This window comes from Macaca mulatta, chromosome 2 (assembly GCF_049350105.2).
Source record: "Macaca mulatta isolate MMU2019108-1 chromosome 2, T2T-MMU8v2.0, whole genome shotgun sequence".
In the NCBI taxonomy this organism is placed as follows: Eukaryota; Metazoa; Chordata; class Mammalia; order Primates; family Cercopithecidae; genus Macaca; species Macaca mulatta.
This window is the reverse complement of record NC_133407.1, coordinates 111,297,118-111,310,375: the sequence shown is the minus strand read 5'-3', so window position 1 is coordinate 111,310,375 and position 13,258 is coordinate 111,297,118. Positions and strand designations below refer to the sequence as shown.

General features: G+C 43.2%; 1 protein-coding gene across 50 annotated transcripts in view; it reads left to right on the top strand.

Annotated features, from left to right (window-relative positions):
• The window catches only part of MAP4 (microtubule associated protein 4), a 231,975-nt gene that overhangs the window by 150,427 nt on the left and 68,290 nt on the right, over positions 1-13,258 (top strand). For 27 of the 50 annotated variants that reach the window (XM_077992376.1, XM_077992375.1, XM_077992341.1 and 24 more), the window contains exons 4-6: positions 3,445-3,567; positions 10,188-10,301; positions 13,009-13,131. In XM_077992376.1, the coding sequence (XP_077848502.1) occupies positions 3,445-3,567; positions 10,188-10,301; positions 13,009-13,131 (360 nt within the window). The remainder of the gene's footprint in view (positions 1-3,444; positions 3,568-10,187; positions 10,302-13,008; positions 13,132-13,258) is intronic. The other 23 variants (XM_077992382.1, XM_077992358.1, XM_077992356.1 and 20 more) reach the window with 2 other exon arrangements.

Below are 13,258 nucleotides of genomic sequence, written 5' to 3'. Positions count from 1 at the left end.
CCACTTCATTCCAGCCTGGATGACAGAGCAAGACCCTGTCTCAACAACAAAAAAAGAGCACCTTTAAGAAAAACAAAAATAAATAAAAGGAAACCACCAAACTACCATTTTACACATTCTCAAAATTGCTCCTGTCAGTCTTTTTGTACAGCCTTTTTTTAAAAATAGAGTCTTTCTGTCACCAAGGCAGTAGTGTGATCACAGGTGACTGCAGCCTCTACTTCCCAGGCTCAAGCAATCTTCCCACTTTAGCATCCTGAGTAGCTGAAACTACAGACACTCGTCACCATGCTTGGCTAATTTTTTTTTGTATGTTTTTGTAGAGACAGGGTCTCACTATGTTACCCAGACTGGTCTCAAACTTCTGGGCTCAGGTGATCCTTCTGCCTCAGCCTCCCGAAGTACTGGGATTACAGGCATGAACCATTGTGCCTGGCCTGATAACAGCCATTTTAGTGGTTGTGTAGTCGGATCTCATTGTAGTTTTAATTTGCATTTCCCTAAGCACTGATGGGCTTCATTCATGTGCATATTAAGCATTATATATTTTCATTGGTAAAATGTCTACTGAATATTTCAGCCTTTTTTTTTTTTTTTTTTGAGACAGAGTCTTGCTCTGTCGCCCAAGCTGGAGTGCAGTGGTGTGATCTCCACTCACTGCATTCCGCCTACCAGATTCACACCTTTCTCCTGCCTCAGCCTCCTGAGTAGCTGGGACTACAGGCATCCTCTACCACGCCCGGCTAATTTTTTCTTGTATTTTTAGTAGAGACAGGATTTCACTGTGTTAGCCAGGATGGTCTCGATTTCCTGACCTCGTGATCCGCCTGCCTCGGCCTCCCAAAGTGCTGGGATTACAGGCATGAGCCACTACGCCCGGCCGCCAAGTTTTAAATTGAGTTGTTTATCTTATAATTGTATTGTAAGAGATTATAATCTCTTCTACATACAAATCTTTTATCAGATTTATGATTTGCAAATATTTCTCAAAGTCTATGACTTCTCTTTTCATTTTCTGTAATAGTATCTTTGTTGTTGTCTTTTGTTTGTTTTTGTTTGTTTGTTTGTTTGGTTTTGTTTTTTGAGTCTCACTCTGTTGCCCCAGGCTGCAGTACAGTGGCGCAATGTCAGCTCACTGCAACCTTCGCCTCCCAGGCTCAGGCGATTCTCCTGCCTCAGCCTCCCGAGTAGCTGGGAATGCAGGCGTGAGCCACCAGGCCCAGCTAATTTTTGTAATTTTTAGTAGAGACGGAGTCTCGCCATGTTGGCCAGTCTGGTCTCGAATTCCTGACTTCAGGTGATCCGCCCAACTCAGCCTCCCAAAGTGCTGGGATTACAGGCATGAGCCACCATGCCTGGCTGTTTAATAGTATCTTTGAAAAGCAAAATTTTAAAATGTTCATGATGTTCAATTTATGTATTTTGTCTCTTACAGATAGTGCTTTTGGTGACATGTCTAAAATCTTTGCCTAATCCAAAGTCACAAAGATTTTCTTTTTAACTCTTTTTTTTTTTTTTTTGAGACAGAGTCTCTCTGTCTATCAGGCTGGAGTGCAGTGGCGCGATCTCGGCTCACTGCAAGCTCCGCCTCCCGGGTTCACACCCTTCTTCTCCTGCCTCAGCCTCCCGAGTAGCTGGAACTACAGGCGCCCACTGGCACGCCTGGCTAATTTTTTGTATTTTTAGTAGAGACAGGGTTTCACTGTGTTAGCCAGGATGGTCTTGATCTCCTGACTTCGTGATCCACCCGCCTCAGCCTCCCAAAGTGCTGGGATTACAGGCGTGAGCCACTGCGCCTGGCCTTAACTCTTGTATTAGGTCTTTGTCTTGTCTTTTTTTTTTTTTTTTTTTTGCATAATAAATTAGCAAGTGAACTACGTTAGGTCTCTGATCTGTTTGGAGTTAACTTTTGCATATGGTATGTGGTAAGTGTCCAATTGTTTCTGTATCATTTGTTGAAAAAAAAAATTTGTTTCTGGGTTTAATATAATTATGTTGAATTATATTATGTTTGTAGATAGCCAGTTGACCCTAACTTTGTATGTTTCTCTCTGAACCTGTTCTGTTCCATTTATCTAAGTGTGTTGTCATTATCACACTGAGTTGGTACAGTCTTGCTCTGTCACCCAGGCTGCAGTGCAGTGGTGCAGTCTTCACTCACTGCAGCCTTCCCACTCCCAGGTTTAAGTGATTCTCATGCCTCAGCCTCTGGAGTAGCTGGAATTACAGGCATGCACCACCATGCCCAGCTAATTTTTGTATTTTTGCTAGAGACATGGTTTCACCATGTTGGTCAGGCTGGTCTCGAACTCCTGACCTCAAAGTGATCTGCCTGCCTCAGCCTCCCAAAGTGTTGGGATTACAGGAGGTGAGCCACTTCTCCCGGCCTGAGTTCGTACATTTATAATAACTTTTGAAATCAGGTTATGTAAGCCCTTCAACTGTTTTTCTTCAAAATTGTTTTGGCTTTTCTAGGTTTTTTGCATTTTGACATAAATTATGGAATGAGCTTATTTTGTAATTTCCTCAATATATTGGTCATTTTCAGGATTACCATCTTAACAGTATTGAATCTTTCATTCCTGAACATGTTATATCTTTCCACTTATTTAGGCTGACTTTTATTTTTTATTTTTATTTTTGTAATTCCAGTGCCCTGAAATGGTTGCTTTTGACAGTTTTATCCTTGTTCTTTCATGTGGAGAAATCGCTACCCTCTTCATGCCTGCATAACCTAGAAGTCACTCTGTAGTGCTTTTTTAACTTTAATGACCTACTTTATTTCCTTCTATCTTAAAGGTTTTTTTAGTGGCAGAGTCTTGCTGTGTTGCCCAGGGTGGAATGCAATAGCTATTCACAGGTGCAATCATAGTGCACTACAGCCTCAAACTCCCGGATTCAGGCAATCCTGTCTCAGTCTCCCAAGTAAATGGGGCTACAGACGCACCATTGCACCCAGCTCCTTTTATCTTTCAATTAAAAGAAAAAAGCTTTCTTGTAAGACGCTAACTACATAGAAATTTTTATTTTTTATTTTTATTTATTTATTTTTTTTTGAGATGGAGTCTCGCTCTGTCGCCCAGGCTGGAGTGCAGTGGCCGGATCTCAGCTCACTGCAAGCTCCGCCTCCCGGGTTTACGCCATTCTCCTGCCTCAGCCTCCCGAGTAGCTGGGACTACAGGCGCCCGCCACCTTGCCCGGCTAGTTTTTTGTATTTTTTAGTAGAGACGGAGTTTCACCGGGTTAGCCAGGATGGTCTCGATCTCCTGACCTCATGATCCGCCCGTCTCGGCCTCCCAAAGTGCTGGGATTACAGGCTTGAGCCACCGCGCCCGGCCAGAAATTTTTATATTGTACTAGCTGTAATACTTTGTAGAAATTCCATTGTAGTATAGGAGAAAACTGTAATACTTTGTAACTTTTGATTTCTGTCTCTATTTTAAGGGTCTCCAACTGAATTCCTTGAAGAGAAAATGGCCTACCAGGAATACCCAAATAGCCAGAACTGGCCAGAAGATACCAACTTTTGCTTCCAACCTGAGCAAGTGGTCAATCCTATCCAGACTGGTAAGTGCTGGCTTGCTCATGACTACTAAATGTGTGCTATGACATAAATGTGAAAAAGCTACAACCACCATTCAACTGAAAATATTTTAGCTTAAATATAGCTCACAAAGTGCAACCTGAGCATTGATTTGTCCCTTTCTCGTCTTCATTTATCCTTTCCTTTGAGACACTTAATGCCCTCTAGTTCCCTGCTCTTCAAAACCTATTTTAAATACATTATCTGAAATTCATATACATGGAAGATTAGAGGATCCATAGTACCTTAGAACCTTAATTCTTCCAGAAGCAATTATTATGGTAATGTTAAAACCAGTGCTGTTTTGTGCCAGGCACAGTGCTAGAGCCTTTATATATACATTATCAGTATTTCTTACCTAACTCTGCCAAATATATATATCCTCTTTTGACAGAAGAGAAAGCTGATTCATACCCACTCTCTATAAAATTAAAAACAGGCTGGGTGCAGTGACTCACGCCTGTAATCCCAGCACTTTGGGAGGCCAAAGTGGGTGGATCACCTGAGTTGGAGAGTTCAAGACCAGCCTGACCAACATGGAGAAAGCCGGTGTCTACTAAAAATACAAAATTAGCCAGGCGTGGTGGCATATGTCTGTAATCCCAGCTACTCAGGAGGCTGAGGCAGGAGAATTGCTTGAACCTGGGAGGCGGAGGTTGCGGTGAGCTGAGATTGCGCCATTGCACCCCAGCCTGGGAAACAAGAGCAAAACTCCATCTCAAAAAAAAACAAAACACCAAAAAAAAAAAAAAAGCCTATCTGTAGTAGCCCAGAGCTAGAGTTGTTAGCAAGAATGAGTTTCAAAAGAGCCTCAAAGGAGTAGCTTTGGTACTTCCCTGTTAGCCAGGTTGAGAGCTCAAGTTATGTTTCCACTTAAATATGGCTTCTTTTTTGACATCTAACTTATAAGATGCTCATCGTTTGTTTCAAATAACCTAGTATGTGATATTCTGTACCATTTGTCAGTTATTGGCTTTCCTAGATACAAAGTAATTTTGGGGGAAGGGTGAAGAAAAAGCTATATTGAGATATAATTCTTTTTTCTTTTTTTGAGACAGAGTCTCGCTCTGTCACCCAGGCTGGAGTGCAGTGGCGCAGTCTCAGCTCATGGCAACCTCCACCTCCCGAGTTCAAGCGATTCTCCTGCCTCAGCCTCCCATATAGTTGGAATTATAGGTGCCCACCACACCCAACTAATTTTTTGTATTTTTAGTAGAGACAAGGTTTCACCATGTTGGCCAGGCTGGTCTCAAATTCCTGACCTCAGATGATCTGCTCACCTCCGCCTCCCAAAGTGCTGGGATTACAGGTGTAAGCCACTGTGCCCGGCCAATAATTCATGGTGCCATACAGTTTACCCATTTAAAATGTATAATTCAGCCAGATTCAGTGATTTGTGCCTGTAATCCCAGCACTTTGTGAGGCATAGATGGGATGATCACTTGAGGCCAAGAGTTTGAGACCAGCCTGAGCAACATAATGAGATTCTGTCTCTACAAAAAATTTTAAAATTAACTGGGTGTGGCAGCACATGCCTGTAGTCCTGGCTGTTTGGGAGGCTGGGGTGGGGGAATCACTTCAAAGCTGCAGTGACCTAGGATCGTGCTGCTGCACTCTAGCGTGGGCAACACAGCAAGACCCTGTCCCCAATAGACATGTAGACAGACAGGCAGACAGATAGGTGGAGTAGATAGAGTAGATAAATAGAGTAATTTATGCCGGGCGTGGTGGCTCACGCCTGTAATCCCAGCACTTTGGGAGGAGGAGGCGGGCGGATGACCTGAGGTCAGGAGTTCAAGGCCAGCCTGGCTAACATGGTGAAACCTCGTCTCTACTAAAATTAAAAAAATTAGCTGGGGCCGGGCGCGGTGGCTCAAGCCTGTAATCCCAGCACTTTGGGAGGCCGAGACGGGCGGATCACGACATCAGGAGTTCGAGACCATCCTGGCTAACACGGCGAAACCCCACCTCTACTAAAAAATACAAAAAACTAGCCGGGCGAGGTGGCGGGCGCCTGTAGTCCCAGCTACTCGGGAGGCTGAGGCAGGAGAATGGCGTAAAAACCCGGGAGGCGGAGCTTGCAATGAGCTGAGATCCGGCCACTGCACTCCAGCCTGGGCGACACAGCAAGACTCCGTCTCAAAAAAAAAAAAAAAAAATTAGCTGGGTATGGTGGCAGGCGCCTGTAATCCCAGCTACTTGGGAGGCTGAGGTTGGAGGATCACTTGAGCCCAGAAGGCGGAGGTTGCAGTGAGCCAAGATTGTCCCATTGAACTCCAGCTTGGGTGACAGAGCCAGACCCTGTCTCAATAAAATAAAACAAAATAGAGTAACTTAATTCTGCTGAATTGGCCGGGCATGGTGGCTCACATCTGTAATCCCAGCACTTTGGGAGGCTGAAGCGGGAGGATCACCTGAGGTCAGGAGTTCGAGACCAGCCTGGCCAACATGGTAAAACCCTATCTCTACTAAAAATACAAAAAATAGCCGGGCCTAGTGGTGCGCGCCTGTAATCCCAGCTACTCGGGAGGCTGAGGCAGGAAAATCACTTGAGCCCGGGAGGTGGAGGTTGCAGTGAGCCAAGACCATGCCATTGTACTCCTGGACAACAAGAGCAAAACTCCATCTCCAAAAAAATTCCACTGAATTGTACTCTATCTACTTATCTGTCTATTTATCTATTTATTTTATGGTTATAACCATAACCAGAGTCAATTTTAGAACACTTTTATTACCACAAAAAGAAACTCTGTACCTTTTAAATATCACCCCCATCTTCCTATCCACTGCAACCCTAAGCAACTACCAATTTGCTTTTTGTCTCTATAAATTTGCTTAGATTGGACATTTTATATAAAGGGAATCATATAATGTGGTTTCTTTGTGACTGCTTTTTTTCACTTAGCATAATGTTTTGAGGAGTCCTGCATTTTGTGGCACGTATCAATACTTTATGGACACGTAATATTCCATTGTATGGATATACCATATTTTGTTCATTATTTTATTTTTTTGAGACAGAATCTCCCTCTGTCACCCAGGCTGGAGTGCAGTGGCACAATCTGGGCTCACTGCAGCCTTGATCGTCCGAGGTCAAATGATAAATAAATAAATAAATAAATCATTCAAATCAGTAAGAAGAGGAGCCAGAAAGGGTAACAAAGGAATGACCAATTTTGAGTAGGAAAAACAATTCAGGGGAGTTTAATTTCCTGAAAGTTGAGTATGGTAGTCAACTGCCAGGATGGCTCCCAATGATCCCTGCCTCCTGGTATTGATACCCTTGTGTGGTCACCTCCCATGTTGTGCTAGGTTTGGTCTGTGTGATCGTAGAATAGATAGCAGAAATAATGGTGTGTCATTTCTGAGATTAAATTACAAAAAATATCGTAGCTTCAGCCAGGCGCAGTGGCTCACACCTGTAATCCTAGCAGTTTGGGAGACTGAGGCAAGTGGATCATGAGGTCAAGAGATCAAGACCATCCTGGCCAACGTGGTGAAACCCCATCTCTACTAAAAATACAAAAATTAGCCGGGTATGGTGGCGGGTGCCTGTAGTCCCAGCTACTCGGGAGGCTGAGGCAGGAGAATCACTTGAACCCAGAAGGCAGAGGTTGCAGTGAACTGAGATCGCACCACTGCACCCCAGCCTGGGCAACAGAGCGAGACTCCGTCTCAAAAAAAAAAAAAAAAAATCGTAGCTTCCATCTTGATCACTCTGGGTTTACTCATCATGAGGAAAGCCAGCTGATACAGAGAGACACACATGGGAGAGGAACAGAGGCCTCCATTCAACAGCCATGTAAGCCATCTTAACAGGCAGGTTCTGCAGCCCCAATCAAGTCTTCAGATCACCACAGCCCCTGGCCAACCGCTGGACTGCAACCTTGTGAGAAACCCTTGCTTTGGAGCTGGGGAATAAATAGGTTCTGGGGCACATTTTGAAGGTCAAATGCAATGCATTTTCTGATGGATTGGCTGTGGTATATGAAAAAGAGAGGCCCAAGATGACTCCAAGGATTTTTACAAAAAAGATAGAAGGATAGAAGGCCATTAGAAATGGAAAGACTATATAAGGAGTAGATTTGGAAACATGCTACATAAAAGTCTGAAAATAAGGGGAGATGTCTAGAGGTCTTGAGATATAAATTCAGGTGTCATCAACCTATAGATGGAATTTTAAACTGTGGGATTAGAGGAGAGGGAATGTAGAGAGAGAAAAGCTTTGTCCTGCTCCTCATAACCACTCAGTTCTTTAGTTCTTAGCTTAAATACATATCAAACAAAGATCTCCCTTGACTTGAACCAAAATATATCCTGTGGCTAAATGTTCCCATCCCTGACCTTGTACATCTTTGGGTTTTTTAGAGCATACTGGGTCTGCCACGTGGTAGGCACCCAGTAAAAAAATTAATGACTAAATGACAGAACTCTCTGTAAGAATCATGTATTTTTACACGTAATTTAGCAAGCTCCTATCTTACGGTGCAAACCATACAGCGTTGACTCTGTTTGATGCTTTAAGAATCCTACTTTCCCTCAAAGGAAGTGTGAGAGACAGAGCAAGCAGCAAGCTACCCCAAACCATATAGAACTGGGGAGCATGAATGTTTATCATCTCTCTCATATTCTATCTCCCCGACTTTTCTTTTTTTAAATTTTGTTCTGTTTGTATTATTTATTTTGAGATGGGATTTCACTCTGTCACCCAGGCTGTAGCTCACTGGTGCAACCACGGCTCACCACAGACTCAACCTCCCCAGGCTCAAGTGATCCTCCCACCTCAGCCTTCTGAGTAGCTGGGACTACAGGCATGTGCCACCATACCTGGCTAATTTTTCCATTTTTTTGAAAATAAGGGTTTGTTTGTTTGTTTGTTTGTTTTAACAAAAAACAGGCTGTGTTTTCTGTTTTTAAAGATAGAGGTCTCACTATGTTGCCCAGACAGGAGTGCAGTGACTATTCACAGTCGCCATATCATAGTGCACTGCAGCCTTGAACCCCTGGGCTCAAGATCCTCCCACCTCAGCCTCTCAGGTAGCTGTGGTGTGTGCCACCTTTCCAGGCTCCCGTGGTTTTCTGAAGAAGCCTCAACAAGTTTCCAAGTGTTACCTTCTGCTTGTTCACACTTCCTGATGCAGTGGTCTCCCCTAATCCTGAAATTTCTTACAAAAAGAGGGTGGTATAGCTGCCTCAGAGCCAAGAAAATGAACATTCTTTCAAGGCCTGGGCTTTTATGCGGCTGTCTGTGACAACTGAAGTGTCTTAAGGGAGTGATGTGTTAGTGGCACTCAGGAACTGGTTGAAAATGCAGATTTTCAGGAACCAGCAATCTTTATTTTAACAAGCCTCCAGGGTGATTAAGATAATAAGATAAATTTCGAGAAGGCCTCTTCAGAAAGTGTAACTCTTGTTTAGCCTGAACAGCTTTGGTTTTTTTTCTTTTTTCTTTTTTTTTTTTTTCGAGACAGAGTCTCACTGCAACCTCAGCCTCCCAGGTTCAAGCGATTTTTCTGCCTCAGCCTCCCAGATAGCTGGGAATACAGGCACATGGCACTACGCCTGACTAATTTTTTTGTATTTTTAGTAGAGACGGGGTTTCACTGTATTAGCCAAGATGGTCTCAATCTCCTGACCTCATGATCCGCCCGCCTTGGCCTCCCAAAGTGCTGGGATTACAGGCATGAGCCACCGTGCCCGGCCCTGCTTTTTTTTCATGTACAAAAGCACAAAGAGTTTACCTGATGTTTTGAGTGCTTTTATTCATGCCAGCTCCTGAGTCAAGAGTTTGTTTCTTCTCTCAGGATAACAATTGTTTATCTTGTCCCATTCAGACAGTTTTGAAATGCAATTTTCTTCGTCATGTCTACATGAGGTGAAAAATTCCTTGTTGGTTTTTTTTTAAGCTGCTTAATGGCTCTGTCTTTTTAAAAAGTAACTTAAAATGAATGTTATATAAATATATATTGAAAATTTAGTTTTCTCTGTACTTTCACCTCTTAGAGTGTTTGTTATACAGTTGAGCATTAGTTGCCCTTTTTGTTTCATACATTTGTTGGCTATCTGATGTACGTAACCAAATCTTAGAGAAGGGATCATTTATTATTAACTCATAACAAATGAATTAGTGTATATTGATTCTCTACCATGTGCAGTCACATGTGATCTCAATTTACTTACTATTGACAACTCATCTATATTCATCATAGGATAATAAGAAATACTGGCCGGGCACAGTGGCTCATGCCTGTAATCCCAGCCCTTTGGGAGGCCGAGGTGGGCAGATCACTTGAGATCAGGAATTTGAGACCAGCCTGGCCAACATGGAGAAACCCTGTCTCTAAAAAAAAAAATACAAAAATTAGCCAGGCATGGTGGCGGGCACCTGTAATCCCAGCTACTTAAGAGACTGAGGCAGGAGAATCGCTTGAACCTGGGAGGTGGAGGTTGCAGTGAACCAGGATGGCACCACTGCCCTTCAGTGCAACAGAGCCTTGGCAACAGAGCAAGACTCCGTCTCAAAAAAAAAAAAAAAAGAAGAGAAATATTAATCTTTCTAGTTGCATTCACCAGGAATGAGTTTTGGATTTCTTCTATATTCCAGATCCCTTTAAGATGTACCATGATGATGACCTGGCAGATTTGGTCTTTCCCTCCAGTGCAACAGCTGATACTTCAATATTTGCAGGACAAAATGATCCCTTGAAAGGCAGTTACGGTATGGCTTCTCCAAATGGATTTATTCTGTAGGGAAGGAAAAAAATTTTTTTCTTTACTCATTTTTGGTTTACTGACTAGGGCTCTATGACAAAAGATTGATTAGCAAGAAAAAAGAGACCAAAGTTTAACATGTGAATTTCATATGTATATGAGAGGTACCTAGAGCATGAGTAACTCTGCAAGAGGTGACTTTAGAATTCCACCTTATATAGCTTCTTCAATAAAGAATGACAATTTTTTTTTGAGAAGTGAGAAGATGAAGGAAAAAAGACTTTTGATTCTGTAGAGGGGCCACAAATTGTGGGAGACAAGTAAATAGTAGGTAAAAGCTAGTTAGTAAAGGTTGCTGTGTAGATTCCTATGGTGCCATCTCCAGGCTAATAATAGCCTTCAGCTTAAAAAAGTCCTTATGCCAAAGTAGCGTATTTTGGGGTGGTTTATTCTGGTCTGCTTTAGTTGTTTAATGCCAAACAATCAACGTGGCCTTTCACACATCACCTTTTAAGTTAACCACTAAGAAAAGTTAGATTTAGGGGCTCTGGGTATGACAAGGCTCTCTTTGGATTAATCAAAGGAGACAATTCACAGATTCACAGTTGGGCTGTGATCTCTCCTTTTTTTTGAGACAGTGTCTGACTCTGTCACCCAGGTTGGAGTGCGGTGATGCAATCATGGCCCACTGCAGACTTGGCCTCCTGGTCAGGTGATCCTCCTACCTCAATCTCCTGAGTAGCTGGGATTACAGGTGTGTACCACTATGCCTGGCCAATTTTTTGTAGAGAGGGGGTTTTGCCACGTTGCCCAGGCAGGTCTTGAACTCCTGGGCTCAAGTGATCCACCTACTTTAGCCTCCCAAAGTGCTGGGATTACAGGCGTGAGCCTTTGCACCCAGCCACATTTGTCTACTTCTTCATTTACAGCTGGACACCGTGGCTTATACCTGTAACCCCAGCCCTTTGGGAAGCTGAGGCGAGAGAATTGCTTGAGCCCAGGAATTTGAAACCAATCTGGGCAACATAGGGAGATCCTGTCCTACAAAAAATTTTAAAATTCAGCCAGACATGGTGGCACATACCTGTAGTCTCACCTACTCAGAAGGTTGAGGTGGAAGGATTGTTTGAGCCCAGAAGGTCGAGGCTGCATTGAGCCGTGATCATGCCACTGTACCCCAGCCTGGACAACAGAGTTGAGACCTTGTCTTTAAAAAAAAAAAAAAAAAAAAAAAAAAATCTGGGTGCAGTGGCACACGCCTGTAATCCCAGCACTTTGGGAGGCCAAGGCAGGTGGATCACTTGAGTCCAGGAGTTGGAGACCAGCCTGGCCAAAATGGTGAAATCCCGTCTCTACTGAAAATATAAAAATTAGGCTGGGCATAGTGGCTCATGCCTGTAATCCCAGCACTTTGGGAGGCAGAGACGGGTAGATCACCTGAGGTCAGGAGTTTGAGACCAGCCTGGCCAACATGGTGAAACCCCATCTCTACTAAAAATAGAAAAATTAGGCCAGGTGTGGTGGCTCATGCCTGTAATCCCAGCACTCTGGAAGGTGGAAGTGGGCAGATCACCTGAGGTCAGGAGTTCGAGACCAACCTGGCCAACATGGTGAAACACTGTCTCTACTAAAAATACAAAAATTAGCTGGACGTAGTGGCGGACACCTATAATTCCAGCTACTCTGGAGGCTGAGGTAGAAGAATCACTTGAACCCAGGAGGCGGAGGTTGCAGTGAGCTGAGATTGTGCCATTATACTCCAGCCTGGGCAATGAGTGAGACTGCATCTCAAAAATAAATAAATATAAGAAAAATAAGAAAATTAGCTGGGCATGGTGGCGCATGCCTATAATCCTAGCTACTCGGGAGGCTAAGGCAGGAGAATCACTTGAACCTGGGAGGTGGAGGTTGTAGTGAGCTGAGATCATGCCACTGCTGCAGCCTGGGCAACAGAGTGAGACTCCATCTCAAAAACAACAACAACAACAAAAACCTATTACAAAGTATTTTAATAAAATTGTCTTCTAATGTTGGAAAGGGAAGTGTTAATCTCATTTTGCAGATGAAGAAATTAAGACGCACAATTTTTTACTATAGTATATTATGTTGGTTATGGTGTTGAAATTAGAGTTGAATCATTAATATTTTGAATCTTTATATTACCCTGTAGAAGGTAGCCAATGAATGTTGATTAATGGCACTACTGGGATATACTATACCACCTACTAACAACTAGCTAAAACCTGAAGAATATCAGCATTGTTTCCTTTAAAACTTGTTTGCATTGTTGGCCAGGCACGGTGGCTCACACCTGTAATCTCAGCACTTTGGGAGGCCAAGGCGAGTGGATCACAAGGTCAGGAGTTTGAGACCAATGTGGCCAACATAGTGACACCCCGTCTCTATTAAAAATACAAAAAAAATTACCCAGGTGTGGTGGTGTGTGCTTGTAATCCCAGCTACTTGAGAGGCTGAGGCAGGAGAATGGTGTGAACCCGGGAGGCGGAGGTTGCAGCGAGCCGAGATCGTGCCATTGCACTCCAGCCCAGGCGACAGTGTGAGACTCCGTCTTAAAAAAAGAAAAAAACTTTTTTTGCATTGTTTTTTATTAGTCTGTGTCTGCCTGGCAATATATGCTGCTGATTTTAAATATCAGATACCTTTTGTTTCTAGTGTTTACTAAGTTTCCAGATGTGTTTGTGTTTTAATATTAGGTATGTCTCCTTGCAACACAGCTGTTGTACCTCAGGGGTGGTCTGTGGAAGCCTTAAACTCTCCACACTCAGAGTCCTTTGTTTCCCCGGAGGCTGTTGCAGAACCTCCTCAGCCAACAGCAGGTAAAATATTAGAGACTCCCTTTATCAGTTGATGGTTGCAGTATTGGTAATCAATATAAATCATCAGGTGTATTTTTTAGCAGCTTACAGCAGGTATATAAATTTCAGAACTGTCACATATGTTTTG